Here is a 21,996-nt window from a genome sequence, read left to right as displayed (position 1 = left end):
AGTTTTTTTAATTGTATCTATTTTTAGATTTTGCAGCATGACTGACAGACCGACGGACCAAGTAAAATATATTCAGGACGATTATTAGAAAAGGGGAACTTAACAAAAAATTCAGCCACCTTCCTTAAATAGCAGCCGAGAAATCACATTTTCTCCATAGAGTTGCTTACTGACAGACGGACGGACGGATAGACAAGGTAAATTATACAGTAGCTACTCTAAAGAAATAAATTCTAATGAAAAAAAGGAGTTGCTTGAATTCTTTGAAGTTCCAGATCATATCTTGCCAGGCATTAGACCTTCTTCAGGTAGTAATAGATAGATAGATAGATATAGATAGGTTGATTGATAAGTAGTAATAGATAGATAGATATAGACCAGGGATAAGGGATGGGAAACGTAAGAAAAAATTATTCCAGGCCTATTTTCCAACTAGGCCTAAAAAACTAGTTTCGGGATGACGCAGTAGTTAGATTTGAAAACTATGAACAATGATGAAATAGCTATTATATTAATGCAAAGAAAAAAAGTATAGAATAGAATTCAGGTAGTTGATTCCACCTAGCATAAAATATAATTAAAACTTTTCAAAGAACCAATATGTTAGTGGGTTTAAGTAGAATCTCGTTAAGATGGTCATTACTTCGCCACCCCCCCGGCCATTTAAAAAAAAAGTTTTTTTTTGAGATGGTTAAATCTGATTTATTTTCAAACATTTTAAGGGGGGATCTACTTCACCCCAAAATTTGTATATAACATAAACACCGCTTTAGCCCCCCAGCTTTAATAAATAAATTAAGTAGAATTGAATAAGTACATGAGTAACAAAAATTCAAAGTATAGATCAATGGCAAATAAATTTTGTCTTTTCTCCATAATATTTTTTGTATAATTTTGTACATTAACAATTTGAAAAGGAAAATAATTTATCTATTGTTGGAAAAAATGAAGTTTTTTTAATTGTATCTATTTTTAGATTTTGCAGCATGACTGACAGACCGACGGACCAAGTAAAATATATTCAGGACGATTATTAGAAAAGGGGAGCTTAACAAAAAATTCAGCCACCTTCCTTAAATAGCAGCCGAGAAATCACATTTTCTCCATAGAGTTGCTTACTGACAGACGGACGGACGGATAGACAAGGTAAATTATACAGTAGCTACTCTAAAGAAATAAATTCTAATGAAAAAAAGGAGTTGCTTGAATTCTTTGAAGTTCCAGATCATATCTTGCCAGGCATTAGACCTTCTTCAGGTAGTAATAGATAGATAGATAGATATAGATAGGTTGATTGATAAGTAGTAATAGATAGATAGATATAGACCAGGGATAAGGGATGGGAAACGTAAGAAAAAATTATTCCAGGCCTATTTTCCAACTAGGCCTAAAAAACTAGTTTCGGGATGACGCAGTAGTTAGATTTGAAAACTATGAACAATGATGAAATAGCTATTATATTAATGCAAAGAAAAAAAGTATAGAATAGAATTCAGGTAGTTGATTCCACCTAGCATAAAATATAATTAAAACTTTTCAAAGAACCAATATGTTAGTGGGTTTAAGTAGAATCCCGTTAAGATGGTCATTACTTCGCCACCCCCCCGGCCATTTAAAAAAAAAGTTTTTTTTTGAGATGGTTAAATCTGATTTATTTTCAAACATTTTAAGGGGGGATCTACTTCACCCCAAAATTTGTATATAGAAATAAACACCGCTTTAGCCCCCCAGCTTTAATAAATAAATTAAGTAGAATTGAATAAGTACATGGGTAACATTCTATCAACTAATTGTTCCATAGCATACATATAAATTAAGAATTAAAAAAAAAAAATTTTACGTTAAAAATTAACAGAAAAGTTTAATTAAGTGTGCAATAATTTTTACCAAAATTAATGAAAATTTTTTTTAACAAAACACAGTACACTTTTTATTTACATATTGAACTAGTTTTGTATTTGTAATCATTTAGGTGGGTTATCAATTCCACATGAAATATAACTTTTAAATTGTCTAAAGACATAAGTTTTTCACATTTTTCTGAAGTATAAAATGTTGAATCCTACGCAGTCTTCAAAAAACGATCTCTCTGTTTATGTTTTGCTATATGGACATTTATTAATGTGTAGATTTAATAATAAGTTGATGTGATTGAACATCATATATATTGTAGTCATTCTGATAGCAGAAAATTTCCATTGTTTTCATTCTAATAGCAGAAATTTATGTTTGCTTGAATTAATTTAGCCAATTAGGAACTGGGGGAAGCGTTGATTATTAATTAATTGGTTAATGCTAAAAGCAAGTTTCAGGCTATTGGATATTAGCCTACAGCCAATAATGAACTGGCGAAAATGAGTTGATTTTATAGGCAAAAAAGAAAAGTTGCCCCATCACTTTAAAAAGGAGGCTGAGACCTAATTTTCGGTCAGGTTTCCCATCCCTTATCCCTGGATATAGACAGATAGATAGATAGGTTGATAGATAAGTAGTAATAGATAGATAGATATAGATAGATAGATATTGGTTGATAGATTGGACCTTCTTCAGGTGGTAATAAATAGATAATTAAATTATGGATGGGTTGATATATAGGTTGATAGATTAGACCTTCTTCAGGTGGTAATTGATAGATAAATAGACTTAGATGTGTTGGTAGATAGGTTGATAGATTAGACCTTCTTCAAGTAGGTTGATAGATAAGATAGCTAGGAAGGTGTTTGGAAATTAATACATTTATAGATAATTAGACATACAGATAAATACATAAATAGACATTCAATTAGATCTTGAAATAAACATATTGTATATACAGATAGATAATTAGACATACAGGTAGATAAATAATTATATACATATAGATAGATAGTTAATTAGATATACAGATAAATAGATGATTTGACACATATAGATAAAAAACAAGGATGACAACATCCATAAGTAGCGAAGCACAAAAATTGTGGATGGGAATACGTAGAAGTAGATTTAAAGTGTATTTATTAAAATCAAGAATAGATTTGTTGGAGAAAATAAACACGAAACCTTGTTTTATTTTGTATGATGAAGACGGTTAAAGTAAATTACATACTAATTGCACATAACAATGGAAAAAATATGTTGAAAATGTTAATGCAAAAAAGTTTTAAAATTGGACCAAAAATACCAAAGATATGGGGAAATATGTCAAACATATAAAAATAGCCAAAAACCTGCTAAAAGTCAGTTTGGCCGCCATTGTTTCTTTTCTTAAAACGCCAGAAATTTAATTTTAATATCTTTAACTGAAAAATTTTTGAAAATTGGACCATAAACACCAAAGATATGGGTAAAAATGTGAAAAATAGCCCAAAACCTGCAAAAAGGCAGCCTGACTGTCATTGTTGTTTTCTTCAAACGACAGGAAACTTAATTTTGATATCTTTAACTGAAAAAATTTTGAAAATCGGACCATAAACACCAAAGATATGGGGAAAATGTGAAAAATATTAAAATAGCCAAAAACCTGCAAAAAGGCAGTCTGACCGTCATTGTTGTTTTCTTTAAATGACGGGAAATTTAATTTTGATATCTTCAACTGAAAATTTTTTGAAAATCGGACCATAAACACCAAAGATATGGGGAAAATTTGGAAAATATAAAAAATAGCCTAAAACCTGCTAAAAAGCAGTCCGATCGCCGTTGATGTTTTATAGTTAATTTTGCTCCTTAATGATGGGAATGTTGTCAAAAAATTTCAGCTCTCTATCTTTTATAGGAGCCGAGAAAATCACGTTTACCACAATTCATTAATTACGGACGGACGGACAGACGGACGGACGGACAGACGGACGGACAGACGGACGGACGGACGGACATTGTGAATTATAGAGTAGCTTCGCTACTAAAAATAGACATCCTATTTATTGAGTGTATTTAAGGGATTTTAGTCTAAAACTTAAAATCTAAATTTTAGGAGGCTTCCAATGATGGTTTTAGGCTATTCCATTTTCAGATTAAAGTCTTGGGATAGTTTTAAGCTATTTTCTAACATCCCTTTTATGCCTCTTTAAATACAGAGCCCCTAGATTGTAGGAAAGCATCCGCTAGTACAAATAGATATAAAGTTTGAATGTTCTTCTTTATTAAGATATTTTTGGAACTGTGAAAGGTGGTGAATTTGATGGCATTCAAATAACAGGAATTATTGGTAAGTCATTTATTTTTTACTAGTGGCTACGCCCCTAGGGGCCTACGGAGTTGAATTCGTTAACACAATTTTTGGGGGGGTCTACCTACCCCCCCTCATTTTTTATTTTAGTTATTTGGGGGGTGGGATAATTTTTTTTATGGGGATTTCTCTTGGGATGGTGGTGGTACCCTTCCCAAAACCATTTCGGTTCCGCGGTTAGTGGGATCCTTCAGTACAAACAGAGAAACATACAAACTTCCTGTTACTATATTATAAGGATTAGAGAAGCTTTATTACTTGAGTATTACTGATCATACGTCCATTTTTCCTCATCTGAATAGCTTTATAAGAAAAAATAAATGAATGAATTTATTATTACTTGGATCTTTCACCAGATTATCATGTACTCTAATAAAGTAAAACTTGTAGCTGGAGTGGAGATTTGGTTTTTATATTGGAAATACAACTTTGATTTTATTTTTCTAAACTTAATATACGTGGAGTATTCCCTTATCTAATAAATCTTTATTAAATTTTCAGTCAGTTATTAAAATGTTTACCTCAAATTATTTATATTAAAATCTAAAAAAGACTCCTTATTGCAAAATATGAATATCAATAACATGAATAAAATTTGTATTGATTAACTCTTAACGGTGGAGCGTTGAACGCAATTTTGTTTTACCCCCCCCCCCCCCAAAAAAAAAAAAAAAATTTACCCCGGGGGTAAAATTTGATTGGGGGGGGGGGGTAATTACCCTTCCTGAAATCTGTTGGCAGGGGTAAATTTTGTTTACCCCCCCCCCCCCAAATTTACCCCCGGGGTAAAACTTTTGGGGGGGGTAATTTAAATTTTATTAAGTATTTAGTATTAAAAATGCGCGCGAAGCGCGCAAAAAATTTTTTTGTTAGACATTTTAAATTTTGTGGGGGGTATTTACCCCCCCCCCCCCCCAAACAATTTTGGGGGGTAAACACCCCCTCCTAAATAGTTGGGGGTGCCTACGGCATACATCTAGATATTATTGTTTTGTTAAGGTGATCAACAGGCAGCTTTACTTGGACATGGATGTACAAACAAAGGAGAGGTAACAAAACATTAATCTATGCATACTATATGCTACTTATAATCCAATTTTAATCCCCCAATAAATGTCTTTTTACCTCTTTTTTAGTTCTAAAACCCCTCTAAAAGCTTGGATCTCCTTGAAGGTGAACATAGTTATTGGTTTAATCTTCAGTTTAAATTAGGGAGGGAGGGGAAATTGGACTGTAAATCACACTAATACCATAAGTTTTATAAAATAAAACATTATCTAATTCGTTAGCTCAAAAAAAAGTTTTGAACCCTTATTGAATTTTTTTGGTTGATAGTCAACTTGTTTAATACAAACTTTATATTCAGAGGAGTTATTTTGTTTATCATCATTTAGGATTTACTTCAATTTATCATCCATTGTCTTATTCCTTAATATCCCTGAGTTCAAATGCAAGTGGGATAAGAATGAAAAACCACGCTTAAAACATAAAACTTTAGGATTTTTATTTTATTTTTTAATTTCTTAGTTTAGAAGAAACTAATTTATACCAACATTTTAGGCTAAGAGTACTTATGGTACTGGTTGCTTCTTATTGTACAACACAGGTTTCAATTTATTCTTGTAACCAAGCTATTCTATAATGCACTCTTCCAGTCCGTCTGTCAGCCGAATGTAACGCTATGGAGGAAATACAATTTTCTTGGTTGCTATTGAAGATAGACAGCTAAAATTATTGGTAAGGATTTCATGTACTACTGAGCATAGATTCTTATAATTTATTTTGTGTTTTTTTATGATTTACCGCATAATCTCTATATCTTTTTTCATTCTTATTTATAACAATTGAATACCCGATCTAGACCTTACTCAATACATCCATGATTATTTGTGCTTTGCTTATTATTTTATCTAAAGTATTTCATTTAGCGTAGTGCATAGAGTTTCGACATGGGAACAGGGTGTTATCTTATTTGTACGGGGGGGGGGGGGGTTCTTACAACCCCTCCCCCCTCTAGGTATGCAACCCCTTACATAGTCTTACATTTTCGAAAGACAAAATTGATAGGTAAAATGACTTTCAATTTTGTCACACCTCTATTAAATTTAGGGTGGTGTAACTTTCAGTTTTATGAGGGGTGTATTAGTGGGGTTTTGGGGGATGCACACTAAGAAGCGTGTTTTATTTATCCTTCATTATGCCAGAGGGGTGAATACACATAACACATACCTTCAGCACGCTTCTTTTCACTATGGCATAAAATTGCTTGATAATTTAATTTTAGGAAATGAGATGGTGAAATCTGAGCATGGTTTACTAACAACAGTTGCTTACCAGGTAAAACATATTAAACTTGTCGATTAAAATCTCTAGAAATGCACAAAGTTAAAAATTCCTTTTTAATTTAATACAGTATTTTGGTCTATTTAGAAAACTATACTTTTTATTATATTAGTGTCTTCGCCCTTAGCATTTAGGGGGAAGGTTGGAAGGTCAGAAAAGTAGCCTAAAAACACCACAAGAAATATTTATCAAGATGTTATAGATAGTACACATAATTCGAACCAGTATCTTTGAAGATCTTTAGCTTCAGACAAAAACTATGTAATATTCTAGTGGCTACGCCCCAAGTATACACTTTCATAGACATTTGAGTTAATTGGGGAAGTCGACCCTTCTATTTAATTTTAATTTTAAAATGGAAGAGGGAAGATTTTTTTTTTAGGGGGGGGGATTTTTTCATAGGCGATTTTTCTTGGGAGGGTAGAGATAACCTCCCACAAAAAAAGGTATGAATCTTCTCTGGATCTATAAAAAGCTTCATTGTAAAGGAAAGCCATAGCAAGATCCTTCGGTAAAGACAGACAAACACAGCTCTTGTTACTTGTATATAATCCCTTTCGTAGCATCGCACCTTATGGGGCGATTCTTCGTATTTTTCACAGTAGCTTTTCTTCTATTTCTAGCCCATGCGGTGGGCTCTAACCCTGCGGGTCCAATTACCTAACCCTGTGGGGAAATCACCGAACCCAATATAACCTAACCTAACTTAAAATAACCTATAAAAAGCCATTTTAAAAATACGGCGAATCGCCCCTTATGGGGCGATGTTACGAAAGAAAGTCCCGATATTTTTTGTTTCTTATATTAGTGTGCTGGAAAACCTGCTAATTTTGCTTTGGAGGGAAGTGTGGCTGTAGCGGGAAGTGCTGTCAGGTAAAATATGTATTCATGATTAATATAACCATTACATGTTACATATAAAGAATTAACATTTCAAAATACCTTCCAACAGCAATAACACATATTTTTTCCATCCCCCTTCCCCAGCCAGAAAGTAGCATCACTATCGCGCTACTATAGCGCACGATATCGTGTAGCAATTGAGCACGAGTTCTTACGATATCGCTAAATAGTCGTCTAATGCACATCGACGATATGTTACGATAAATGGTCAAAAAGGTACTTAGAGCTGCGCGATACACCTACAAAATCGCAGGTGATATCGTAAAGATTGCGCGCGATATCGTACTAAAATCGTAAATAAAAAGTTCATTAAAAAATCAATTTAACATCATGTAGTTTTCTGTAAGGAAAGGTTAGGTAAATCAGTAATATTCATTCATAACATTATATACAAATTGTACTTTGCATACAGAAAGAGAGAGAAAGAGAGGGTGTTTATCTTTGTATTTCCTCTGAAATTATAAGGTTGATTTTAAATCTGTTTCCATTATAATTATAATTGTGAGAAAGTTAGAATTTCTTACTGAATTTATCTTATTTTAATTGCTATTTAGACATTTTTGTACACTTGCTGTGGTTTAAAATGAGAATGTTTAAAAACAAATTTTTTTTCAATAAAAGACAATTAACACATTATGATATTTTGTTATACCAGTTTTTAATTTATTTTATAACAGAAAGATTTTAATTGTCTATACAAAGTAATGTGAATACCTAATGGCCAATTTATAAACTATATTTCTCACACAATGATTTTGAAAATGTTGGTTGTGTGTCTGTTTGTAAGTGTGTGTTGACAAACATAAAATGCGAGATACATACGATCGTCACGATTTTTACTACAAATTCGAATTAATCCCTATAAAATCGTAAATTCGATTTTTGCGATAATATAGTAAATATCTCCTTACGATTTTCCTTACGACGTTTCTGGCTGGGTCTCTCTTTCTTTGCATCTTCTTTTTAGTATAAATTTGAAAACCGCTGTTGTTTTTATTATGGGTAAGAGTTAATATCTTTAAGACATGTGTTTTTATGTACACTTCAATTAAATAACTTTTAATTTCCATATTTTATTTTCCTGTCTGATTTATAAATGTTGTTACTATTTATTTGTTTTTTTAAGGTGGCTTCAGAATAATCTTGGACTCATAAATAAATCCTCAGAAATATCAGAGCTAGCTGCCAAAGTTGAAAGTACGGATGGCGTCTATTTTGTTCCTGCTTTTTCAGGTATAGTTAGATAGATTTTAAGGAAATAAAATCAATAATTTTTTTTGCAATAAACATAAATTTCTGTATTTTTTTTAGGCATTTGTAATTTATTTATACATTCCTATTGGTTGTCTCCGGAAATTGAAAATTGCAGTTTATTTTTACTCATCCTGCATCTATTTTTACCGCATGATCATAAAGTTTTTGTTTAATAATCCACTTTTTACTAAAAAATTTCCACATTGTGTTTTGCATTGTGTATTAAAATAAATAAAATAAAAACCGAAGGAAATATATATCTATGTAAATATTCTGATCCTACCATTGTATTTTAATATGTTGACTGAAATAATTATTTTGATTTATTTAGGTTTATTTGCCCCGTACTGGAAGCCTGACGCCAGGGGTATTTTCTGTGGATTGACAGCACATACAACCAAACATCATATTGCCAGGTAATTTTTTATAGCGAAGCTCCATATTTTAGGAATGTCCGTCCGTATGATCGTAAATTTGGAGATGTTAGAATTAGGGTTGGCAATCCGTATCCGAATCCGGGATCCGAAATCCGCCCAATTTTTAGCCAATTTTGGAATCCGAATCCGGAATCCGCTTTTTAATAGCGGATTCGGATTCTTAATTGGTAGGCTAAAATTAGCGTCTTGAGTATTTTTCTTTCAACTCCGCCTTTTTGAAGGCAAAGATTATCATCATTATTTATAATATCTTTTAAAATTTGGTTCTATTATAGATTAATTATAGATAAAACCAAGAACATTAATTTTTAGGACATATGTAGCACTTAATTTTTTTGATTTTTAAAAAAAGCCTTTAAAAATATTGCTAGAATCCAGAATCCGAAATCTGCCAAAAATAAGAATCCGGAACCCGCGGGAATCCGCCTTTTTTTTGACGGATTCTTGTAAGAATCCGAATCCGGTTAAAAAATTTGACGAATTGCCATCCCTAGTTAGATTTATCCTATCGATTAAAAACTTTTCATCTATTTTAAAAAATATAAACTTTTCCACCAATAATTATACTATTATATATTTTGTTAATAATAATCGGGGTTGTATATCAGATTATTCTAAGAGACATCTGCTTTGAATTGTCAAATGATTTTTTTCTAAGGTCAAACCTACACAAAGTTTGTTGTTTTCATTTTTAGTATGGCTTCGAAACCGATTAATTTCCACTGGAATAGTACCAGTTCTCAGCCATACTAAAAGTCTTGTATAGCATCGTATTGCAGACAATTTAACACGAATGTTAAAATAAATAAAAACATGCAAATTTTTTGACAACATTTTTTGTATGATAGAAACTAACCTATTTGTCTGATTTTTGGAATAAGATTCTTAGGACAACAAGGTACAATATTATAACCAAAGCATCTCTACAGTCAAAACCTAAAAATAGAAGTACGTCCTTTAACTGTATGATGTATTTACACTTTTTTGCAACAAATTTATGTACAATTTTGTTTAGACACACACACAAATTAATATTCTGCTTATAAAGTTCTGAGTTATTATTGTATGTCCTTCCTTTTGATTTTAAAGTTTAGCTTTCATGAATTTTGTCATGCTAGCAAAGACGTCCAAAGGGGGGGTAAAGTGGGGGATTACCCCCCCCCCCTCAAACAAATTTGGGGGTGCCGTAGGCACCCCCAACCATTTAGGAGGGGGTATTTACCCCCCCAACCCCCCAAAAAAATAAAAAATCCCTAACAAAAATCCTAGGGGTAACTTTTGGGGGGGTTAAAGAAATTTACCTCTGCCAACAGATTTCAGGGGGGGTATTTACTCCCCCCCCCCTAAGCAAATTTTACCCCCTGGGTAAAAATTTTGAGGGAGGTAAAAAAAATTTGCGGCGCCCTTTGCGCGCCATTTTACCCCCCAAAAAACGAATTACCCCCACCCCCCCCCTCTTAAATAAATTTTACCCCCCCCCAAAAAAAAAGCTTGGACGCCCCTGCATGCTATAGTTCTAATTTATATTACGTAATAAAACCTTTCTACTTAAAATTATCTTTTGATGTTATTAATAATTTATATTAAAGAAATAAGGAAAAAATTAAATTAGATTTCAATCACAAACAGAAATATAGTATTTTGTGATAATAAAATATAAAAATCTAATCAAATATCAATAATACAATTGATATATACAAAAACCCTTTGTTTTACTATTTAAAAAAGTATTTTATGAATATTTATTTATCTAAAACACAACAGACTACCAAATCTTTGATTGCACGAGTTTTGTAATAAGTTACACCTGTTTTGGACCAAGGCATGCTCCCGCCCCGCTGATTGATATGGTTCTTCTTTACAGTGAAGCTTCTTAGAGGCTCCTCAAATCATGTTATAGGCCTCTAGGAGCATATCCAATAGAAGAAGATATATCAATCTTTTCCTCAATAAGATATTCTGTCAAGCTTTGAAATTCTAAGAATAGATAAATTTATCTACTATTATACTATCCCTGTATTATATAGCTTGTATCATTATGTTAGAGTGTTTTTATTTACTCCAATATCATGCTATATTTACACTTTATGGTAATTTCATCAGAGATAGAGGAGACATTAGCCTGTTTATTATGCTAGTCCCCAAAGTTTTATAAGAATGTTTTCTTGTTGGTTGGCATTGCAACTTTTGGGACTTTTATCGAATTTGGATTAGTTTTTCAAAATGGCATAAGTTTTCATTGGAACTGCTTTCATTTTTAATATAGTAAGTTAGAAAAATACCATTAGATTATTTGGACACTTATCCTTGTTTAAATTTAATATTTTATTATACCAATCAATTAAATTTCCTTTTACTTACTAGTAAAGTCGCCATTTCATAGTTACATAAAGTTAACAAGATTTCTCACTTTAACTGTATTACAATTATTTGTTCTTTTTCATTAATTGAACTTCCATTAAAGAATCTTTTATATTTTTTAAAAAGTTTTTTTAAATTTTCTAAAGAGTCTAGAAATGAAGAAAATTTATTTCTTCATTGCTACGTGAATATTTCAAATTTATATTCTTGCATTCATAAACTTTTTGTTAAATAAATAAATATACTACTTTAAAAATTATACAGAAGTTTATTTTTATGAAATAAAAAAAGAAATTTTACAGTATAACAATTTTTGATGAATGTTAAAATAAAAATCAGTTTGTTAGCCCGCGCCTTGGGCCTCTCGGGGCTGACAAAACTGGTTTTTATTTGAACATCCGCGGAAAGCTGTCTATATATAATACTATGCGATAATTAACTATTTTTATTAAATCTTATCTGATTTTTTAAATTACTAGAAAAATTAAATTTATTTATCAAAGACATTGATTTATATTTAAATGTAATCAATTAAACTTAGATATAGTCATCTAATACACAATTACAATGGTATTTTAAATAAAACAAAGGTCATGAATAAGACATGAAAATACTTGTATATATTAAATGTATACATGAAACTAGAATTATTTTTACTAAAATTCCATAAAAATTTAATAATATAATGGTTTGCCATCACATATTACTTTTCTTAGCCAGAGATGTCACAATCAGAAATTAAACTCTAACCCCAGAAAAAAACTTATTTTTAATTTTGGAAGATTTTTAATATCTAAATTAACAGATTTTAAGTTAAAAATATTTTGCGGTGATGGTATTAACAGATTGGTTACCTGACATACCTGACATACAGAAACCAATCTGAAAAAACAATAGGTGTATTACTCTAGATACTGAGAGAAAGAAAAAGATTTATCACAATCTTAAATAACCTCAGAAAAACAATAGGTGTATTACTCTAGATACTGAAAGAAAAAGGACCACCCATGACACAACTATAAGTTTTATATATTTATATATAAAAGTAATAGAATGTCTGTATGTTTGTCTGTCTACCTAAGAATACTGTGCCGATATGGTTCTCCTTTACAATGTAGTTTTTAATTGGTTTATATGTTTATGGGGGGATACCGCCAACCCACTAGATGTAATTACACCTTGTATAGAATGAGCCCCCTCCCCAAAACTTTTGAACTTATTCTAAAGAGGTTATAATAATAGATTCATAACAACATACAGAAAAGTATCAAGATTATATTAATTGATATTTTAAACAATCTATTCTATATAAAAGTAACAGGTTGTATGTCTGTGTGTGTAGCGAAGGATTTCGCTATCCGCTGAACTTGTATGGTTTTCCTTTAAAGTGAAACTTCATACAGGACTTAGAAAGGTTTATAATTATATTATTTGGGTGAGAATACCTTTTCCCCCAAAAGGAATCGCTTCTGTTAGTCTTTTCTAACTTTTTCTGAAGCTAGTAAAAGTGGCTGACTCAGATTATGACGTCAAAAAAAATTAACCAATGAGAGGCCAGTATACACTGTAATTGACCAATGCACATAGGGGCAACAAGGGGATTCAATTCACCACCCCCAAATCAAGTTTTAAACATTCTATGAGTATTATCATACCCAATGTACATCAGATTTCAAAGGAATCGTAAAAGTACGCTTTTTAAGTAAGCATTCTAATGCATGGAAGTCAAGAAATGCAAAAATTTTCTTACAGAAAAAGGCATACTTTTTGTGTTTCACCAACAATTTAAAAAGTAATATAAAATCCCTTAGAATTAACGTAATTAGACAAAATAACTTCTGATGAGTCATGCATTACATATATTTTGACAGTATAAAAGAAAAAAACACAAATTGAAGAAATTAGTCCTAAATAATTCTAGTTGAAGTCAAGATTTTAGTTTTTTTTTGTTTGTTTTTTAATCAACATTTAAGTAGACAGTAAGAGGAAACATGTTTTCGCCGGGTGTCGCCAGCTAAAAAAACAATATTTGATTACCAAAAGACTTATTTTAATCGCCAGTACTGGTTTCATTTACCCCCCCGCGCCACCGTAGGGGTTTTTAGCCTGTTTTCTGAACGTGGGTGCACAAAAAGTTTTTAAGAAAAACCGTTTAAATGCGCTTTTAAAGTCAAAACTTAAGATATAATTCAAATAAATAAAAGACACAAAAACATAGACATATTAGGAAATATTTGTTCTGACTTAGAATTAAAGTTAATAATAAATATTTTCAAGTTCTATTGCACTAAATGATGGGGAGGAGAGGGGGGGGGGGGCTAAACCTAAATCTAAACCTCTTTATGTTTGATGTTTAAATGTAACTAAATAATCATTTCTGTAGATTATTACAAATATCAGGGATCTAAAGAGATAAGACAAAGGTCAATAAATTGTTGTACATCCCCAATGATAATACACAAAATTACCCCTTGTTTAGATTAAATTTAGTAGTTAAAACGTTTGAACACACAACTGTAAAATTTTGGGGACTAGTGTTATAAACAGCCCAATGTCCCCTACCTCACTGCGGAAGGGTAAAGTTAATAAGCAAATAACGTGAGGTTCTTATAATCATTCTATATTGGAATTAGCAAATAGTCTATCTGTCTGTCTATTGGTAATGCTTTTTTTAAAATTATGTAGTTACATGGTATTCATGTTTAACGTCAGCAGTTTTATTTAGAAAGGGAGGGGACTGTTAATTACACTAGTCCCCAAACTTCAAAGTTTTATTATAACGTTTTTATATTCGTTAGCATAAGAACTTCAGGAAATTTAATTGAGTTTTTATTGGTTGGTTCATTAAGATGAGTGTCAAAACTTTTCAACCACTAATTGTCATCTTCAGACAAATAATTTTGTAATATAATTTATTAAATATGTATCAATATTGGGGATGTAAATATTAATCGTTATTGTTTTGTTCCTTAGATCCCTGGGCGTTAATCTATAATAAAAAGTAGCTTGATGTTTGTTTGTCTGTCCGTCCGTCCCTTAAGATCTTGCTAACCACTAAACCGATTGAATTCTACTCTTCAGGGAATATATCTACTGGTCCTGTGGTTGTTTAAAGCTTTTTTTCAAAAATAAAAATCCCCCTCAATTTTTTCATATTTCTATAATTAGGGTCGGTCCGTCCGTACGTCTGGTACAGTTAGCTCTTTTACTTAACTTAAACAGGCTAGAATTGTTCTATCGATCTCAAACTTTTTATGCTGATTTCTACAACAGTTAGGTACGACTTAGAAAGCACAGCAACTCTATAATCGTTACCAGAAAGTCCGTACATCCATTTATAACAAGCTGATTTTTACTTTGACAACAAATAATGGTTTTGAATGTTAAAAATATCCTATTCATCTGATTTTTTGAATACTGATTCATATTTCAATAAGGTGTAATGTTATAAGCGAAGTCCTAAAAACGTCAATATGTCCTTAAACAGTAACATGTATTTAATCAGTTTTAATTACAATTTTGTATAGACATGCATTAATATTCAGTTCTGACACTTCACAAGTGTTAATGTTCGTTTGTCCTTCCATTTCAGAGCTTCGCTTCTTTCATGTATGTTGTCATCCTTGTTTAATTACCTCCTGGGGCAAATCCCCTAGAGGCTAGGGGCGAAGCCGCTAGTATACATATAAACAGTAAACAAGAATCAAAATATTATTGTAAATATAGATATTAGTTAATAAAAATTTATGTTAATCATGCCCACATTTATAATGGATTTATTAAACATAAAAATAAAGTGAAACTTGTAGCTTGCTAAAATAAGGATCCCCATGCACCCCCATTTACACCATCCCCTCCCCTCCTACTGAAATGAATTCCATAACCCCAAATTTGACACTTTGAACACTAAAATCGGACTACAATTGACATAGTTACACTTTAAAGGGCCCAAAAAGCTAGTGATAGGGTAGCTGCGCTACTAAAAAATTCTCATATTGCTCTGATAACCAAAACCCCTAATTAGACATTTTAAACACGAAATTCAAGATAGTTGATAGATAGATATATGGATAGGTAGATGAGTAGATATATGGATTGATAAATGGATAAGTAAATGGATAGACAGATGGATAGATTGATGGATGGATAAATTGATAGTTGATGGATAAAGAGATGAATAGTTGATGGATAGATAGATGGATCGATATATAGATGGATAGACAGATGGATAGATAGATGGATAGATAGATGGATAGATAGATGGATAGATAGATGAATAGATAGATGGATAGATAGATGGATAGATAGATGGATAGATAGATGGATAGATAGATGGATAGATAGATGGATAGATAGATGGATAGATAGATGGATAGATAGATGGATAGATAGATGGATAGATAGATGGATAGATAGATGGATAGATAGATGGATAGATAGATGGATAGATAGATGGATAGATAGATGGATAGATAGATGGATAGATAGATGGATAGATATATGGATAGATAGATGGATAGATAGATGGATAGATAGATGGATAGATAGATGGATAGATAGATGGATAGATAGATGGATAGATAGATGGATAGATAGATGGATAGATTGATGGATAGATAGATGGATAGGGTAAGGGGGGGCTATTTTCGGGAGGGGTTAATCTGGTAATTTTCTATCTACCTTCATAAAATGACCTTTATCTCCATGTTCCTTTCAAATGCCAGAAAAAAACATGAATTTGTTTGTTGTTAAATTACCTACAAAAAAGTATAAAATGAAATTTTTGTGAGATGAATTTTAAGGGTACTAAATAAATAAATCCCCTTTTTGGTTGATTTGCCCCAATGTGCAATGGTTAAATTTATAGTGATCTCTCATTGGTTAATTTTTTTTTGACGTCATAATCTGAGTCAGCAACTTTTACTAGCTTCAATTTTTCTAAAATCTAAAATTGAAATTTGATCATCGACTTCCCCTCTCCCCCTTCCCTCAAATTTCTTTTTTCGTCATGACAATTGGACATCAGCTCTATAACTCACCTTGTCCGATTTTTTCATTCCATTATTTATTTTCCTTCGCTTCTTATGGTTGTTGCCATCCTTGTTTTTAATTTATTATTGATTGTTTTAGGACTTTTTAGAATAAGCCCTCTAGTGTGTACGTGGTTCTTCCACCAATTAAACAAAATTTCAATGCTTTCTCATCTTCCTATTATGTATGTTCATCTACTCTATACATTATTTTGTCCGTCTGACTATCGGTCATAATTAAAAAGAAAAACACCTTATTGTTGGAGAAATGTGATTTTCTCAACTGCTGCTTTAGGTTAACAGCTGAAATTTTTAGTCAAGATTCCTAATATTTATATGGATATTCTCTATATATTTTTTATCCGTCTGTCTGTCGGTTATGCTTGAAAAGAGAAAACCTTATTATTTCAGTTCAAAAAGTCCTCAGTTTTCATGAAAACTATTGTTTTTAGGTCAGTTTTGGAGGCAACCTGCTTTCAAGTTATGGATATTTTTCAGGTAAGCTTCTTTTTGTCCCTATTATTTTCAGGGAGGGAGGTGACATTGGACTGTTAATTATGATGGTACCCTAAGTTTTTAAAACTTTGGGAACTTTTACTAAATCTTGATTGGTTGCTTCAAACTAAAAAATTTCAAACTTTTCAACCAATAAATTTGATTTAAATAATAAACTATTGTTTATCATAATGGGGGATGTTCATCAATTTATCGTCCAGTGTCTTATCCCTCAAGATTCCTGATTATTTTTAAGCTTTCATAAACGTAAAGTATTAAATAAACCAATGTAAAAAAATATATTGATTATCTAAAAACAAAAATTTGGTTTAAACACAATCATAGTTATTTATCTATGGTATTATAGACTTTTTTCTGCAGATATTAAACTAAAAAAATATAAGACTCATAATATAAATCTTGTGGTTTTTATTGTAGTATTTGTGGAAATTGTCTGTAATATTATACATGATTTTTCAGTATGGCTGAGAAACCGGGTCTAATCCAGTGTATATTTCCAATTTGGAAAATCTTTGTTGTTGAATTTCAGTTAATAAGCAAACCAGAATAATTCACTTTTTATTGCTAAATTTTGCGATTCCAAAATATGCAATTTTTGACCTGCTTATTAAAAGTTCAACGAAAAATATTTCTTTTACGTATATAAAATTGTTGTGTTCGGCAGATGCACATTTTTAGGTCGGCAGCGGGTAAATTTTCAATTAATAATCAATCCTTAATTGCAGGGCTCGGTAGCCCTGCGTCAGCCGCCTGTAAGCCTTAAGGAAATTAACCTTTAAAAGTACGCCCCTTTTGTTATCTGTTGTACACCCCCCTAAAGCTCATAACCCTCTTGATTTAAAATCATGATGGGGGGGTGTCAAAATTTTCGGGTTTATCATCATTTGGGATTTGTCAATCAATTTATTGGCAATTTTCTTATTCCTTAAAATCTTTGAATATTTGCATATTTTTGAAAAATTGTTACAAAAGAGTATTCATAATTTCAACGAATAAATATTTTCAACTTAACTTTGCTTTTGAAGTTATATTGTTAGCAGGGATAAGACAATGGCCAATTAATTGATTTACAAACCCTATGATGATACACAAAATAAACCCTTCTGTAGATTTCAATTAGTGCTTGAAACATGTGGGCACTGAACTAAAAAAAACAACCAATTAAAATTCGATAAAAGTCTCCGAAGTTGTTAAGCCAATGAATAAGAAAACTATAATAAAAAAAACTAGAATAATACCGAGCCCAATATTCTTGTTCCTCCCTGACTGATAGTATGTACCTATTTCAACTTTTGAACCTAAATACCAAAACGTTCCTAGGAGCGTTAAATGAAATTTGATTTTATAATAAAATAATACATATTTATAGTGATATTAACCAAAAATTTATATTTTTAATATCATAACAGGCACACTAGTACTTTAGGTAAGGTTAGTTTATGTTATATTTGATACTAGGTAGCCCTGCAGGGTTGGGGTACAGCAGGTATAAGACCTTCAGAGTAAGGACCCCCTGCAGGAGTTAGTCATAGAGAAAAAAACCTCTTTCCTTATTTTTAATTTCAAAATACGCTCGAGGGTGGGGGGGGGGTTGATTTTGGCTCAACATGTCCTTTTTGTGAAAGAATTATTTTAAAAGTAATTCCTTCCCTTTGAGCCAAAAACGCATACAAAAATCCAATTCCTTTTCCTTTTGTTAGAAATTGCAACGTTTTTTGCATATCATGAATTCTGTAAATTGTCTTTGAATCAGATATATACAACTTTTCATTTTTTAGTAAAGCTTTTCTAGATTCTATATTTTTAAAAACTCCCTGTCCCAAAACTGTTCTTCTGTTTGTCTAATCTATTAAGCTTCGTTTACAGAGATGTTGTCATTCTTGCTTAACAAATATTACATTTCATTTATTAAAAAATATCTATAGGATTCAATTATTCAAATATTTATGGAAAATTTTATTTTCACTGCGATTTTAAAGGTAGAATTGGGAGATGTCTTATTTGACTTCCATCGATTTATCCATGTAACCCTGGTAGGGAGGGGGGGGGGGGACAATTGCGGTTAAATTCTAGGAAGGAGGGGACCATGGGGCTGTTTATTACACTAGTCCCCAAAGTTTTATAATACCGATTTCTTTTTCGTTTGCTACACAACTTTGAAAACTTTTATTGAATTTTGATTGGTTTGTTCAATTGCACAGTTATGGAATCTCGACCACAAAGATTTTTTTATCCAATCTTGACAAGATTGGAAAGAGGAATATACATAGAAAACGCCTATGTAAATTAGAAAATCCGCAGAAATCATATTTGCAAGTTATTTGCAAAATCTGCAATGTTAATTTGCAAAAGAAATTTCTTGCCTTAAATGACTTATTTAGAAAAAAATCTTTTAATGAAATGTGTTTATCTATAAGATTAGAACATGATTAAGACAAAAAAAATTTCTTTAGTGTTACTTTTTTCACCTTATATATGAAAAAAGCAGTTTCTCACAATTTATGATAAAAAAAGGTATAGGAACAAAAAATATGTTTTTTCTTGATGTAAACACAATAATTGGCATGAAATCTATCATCCTAAATGTAAAAATCAGATATAGAATCCTTTTTAGAGCAAATATAGTGCAAAAAGTAACCAAGACATTTTTGAAAAGTATGAAAATCCGAAGAAAATATTTTTTTTTGATTTTGATATACATATCAGAAAAATGTATATAAATTTAGTGATCAAAAACTATTAAACAAGTTATAACTTTTTCAACCCTATCATTGATTAAAATGCACTTTTAGGTTTACTCATTACCAAAGATGCACATAAAAACTCTTTTTATTAAGTTATTAAACAAAATAAATTCAAATCAACAATAAGGCGTTTTTTATAATGCAGTAGACCATTTTGTAGTTGGTTTTTTGGCCTTTATTTTGTTTAATTACTTCCTTAAAAGAGTTTTTATGCACTACTTCGGTAATTCTTAAACCTAAAAGTGCAATTTAATCAATGACAGTGTTGAAAAAACTTATAACTTGTTTTATAGTTTTTGATCACTAATTTTATATACATTTATCTGATATGTATATCAAAATCAAAAAAAAATATTTTCTTCAGATTTTCATACTTTGCAAAAATGTCTTGGTTACTTTTTGCACTATATTTGCTCTAAAAAGGATTCTATATCTGATTTTTACATTTAGGATGATAGATTTTATGCCAACTATTGTGTTTACATCAAGAAAAAACATATTTTTTGTTCCTATACCTTTTTTATCATAAATTGTGAGAAACTGCTTTTGATCATATATAAGGTGAAAAAAGTAACACTAAAGAAATTTTTTTTGCCTTAATCATGTTCTAAACTTATAGATAAACACATTTCATTAAAAGATTTTTTTCTAAATAAGTCATTTAAGGCAAGAAATTTCTTTTGCAAATTTACATTGCAGATTTTTGCAAATAACTTGCAAATATGATTTCTGCGGATTTTCTAATTTACATAGGCGTTTTCTATGTATATTCCTTTTTCCAAAAATACCTCACTTGTCAAGATTGGATAAAAAAATCTTTGTGGTCGAGATTCCATAACTGTGATTGTAATTTACAGAGCAGGAAATTTGTGTGTAATCATTGGGGATGCACCTTAATTCTTTGGTCATTGTCTTATCCCTTTAAATCAATGTATTTACTAGCTAACAATATGGTGGAATTTTGTTTATATAAAAAATCATGAGGATATTTATAAATCGACCATTGTCATATACATTAATTTATTTAGAAAGTTGAAAACGTTTTCATTTCCATTTTTCACATAAAAATTATTAAAGTCATAGTAAGTTTTATTTTACTATAATCATTATTTATTTTCTAAGATTCTTAATTTCATAAAAAAATTAAATTCATTTTTATTATAAAGATCCACTTAATTAATTATTTCACTCTAAAAAATAAATACTGCAAAAAAAACATGGTACCTGTCCTTCAGAGGTTATCCAGGTTCAGGTACAATATAATAAGTCCTTGTGGTGTACCTGTCCTCTTGAGGTAATCCAGGTTAGGGTACACTATAATATATCCTTGTGGTGTACCTGTCCTTCAGAGGTTATCCAGGTTCAGGTACACTATAACATATCCTTGTGGTGTACCTGTCCTCTTGAGGTAATCCAGGTTAGGGTACACTATAATATATCCTTGTGGTCTACCTGTCCTTCAGAGGTTATCCAGGTTCAGGTACACTATAATATATCCTTGTGGTGTACCTGTCCTTTAGAGGTTATCCAGGTTCAGGTACACTATAACATATCCTTGTGGTGTACCTGTCCCCTAGAGGTTATCCAGGTTCAGGTACACTATAATATATCCTTGTTGTGTAACTGTCATCTAGAGGTTATCCAGGTTCAGGTACACTTTAATATTAGACCTTGTGGTGTACATGTCCTCTTGAGGTTATGCAGGTTCTGGTACACTATAATATATCCTTGTGGTGTACCTGTCCTCTAGAGGTTATCTAGGTTTGGGTACACCATAATAGGACCTTGTAGTGTACCTGTCCTCTAGAGGTTATCCAGGTTTAGGTACACTATAATATGTCATTGTGGTGTACCTGTCCTTGAGAGGTTATGCAGGTTCAGGTACACTATAATATATCCATGTGGTGTACCTGTCCTCTAGAGATTATCCAGGTTTAGGTACACTATAATATGACCTTGTGGTGTACCTGTCCTCTTGAGGTTATCCAGGTTCAGGTACTCTATAATATGACCTTTATGATGTGTTGCCCCCCAACGACAGCTAACAAATACGTATAGATTTCGAGATTTTTTTTCCGAATTAATTTCGTTATTGGTATAAGCTGAATCAAAGTTATCCATGAAATCACTTTTTTTACAGTGAATTGTACAGTTTTGGATATTACTAAACAAACAATTAAAAAATATTTTAAACAAAAACA

General features: G+C 31.3%; 1 protein-coding gene across 5 annotated transcripts in view; it reads left to right on the top strand.

The window, feature by feature from the left end:
* LOC145334274 (glycerol kinase 3-like) overlaps positions 1-21,996 on the top strand; it is a 159,711-nt gene that overhangs the window by 128,364 nt on the left and 9,351 nt on the right. For all 5 annotated transcript variants that reach the window (XM_080179664.1, XM_080179665.1, XM_080179669.1 and 2 more), the window contains 9 exons: positions 1,199-1,257; positions 4,127-4,186; positions 5,207-5,256; positions 5,768-5,813; positions 6,492-6,544; positions 7,359-7,423; positions 8,580-8,686; positions 9,039-9,123; positions 16,988-17,033. In XM_080179664.1, the coding sequence (XP_080035790.1) occupies positions 1,199-1,257; positions 4,127-4,186; positions 5,207-5,256; positions 5,768-5,813; positions 6,492-6,544; positions 7,359-7,423; positions 8,580-8,686; positions 9,039-9,123; positions 16,988-17,033 (571 nt within the window). The remainder of the gene's footprint in view (positions 1-1,198; positions 1,258-4,126; positions 4,187-5,206; positions 5,257-5,767; positions 5,814-6,491; positions 6,545-7,358; positions 7,424-8,579; positions 8,687-9,038; positions 9,124-16,987; positions 17,034-21,996) is intronic.

This window comes from Acartia tonsa, chromosome 12 (assembly GCF_053477335.1).
Source record: "Acartia tonsa isolate MP-2025a chromosome 12, ASM5347733v1, whole genome shotgun sequence".
Taxonomy (NCBI): Eukaryota; Metazoa; Arthropoda; class Copepoda; order Calanoida; family Acartiidae; genus Acartia; species Acartia tonsa.
This window is presented reverse-complemented; position numbering and strand designations above follow the sequence as displayed.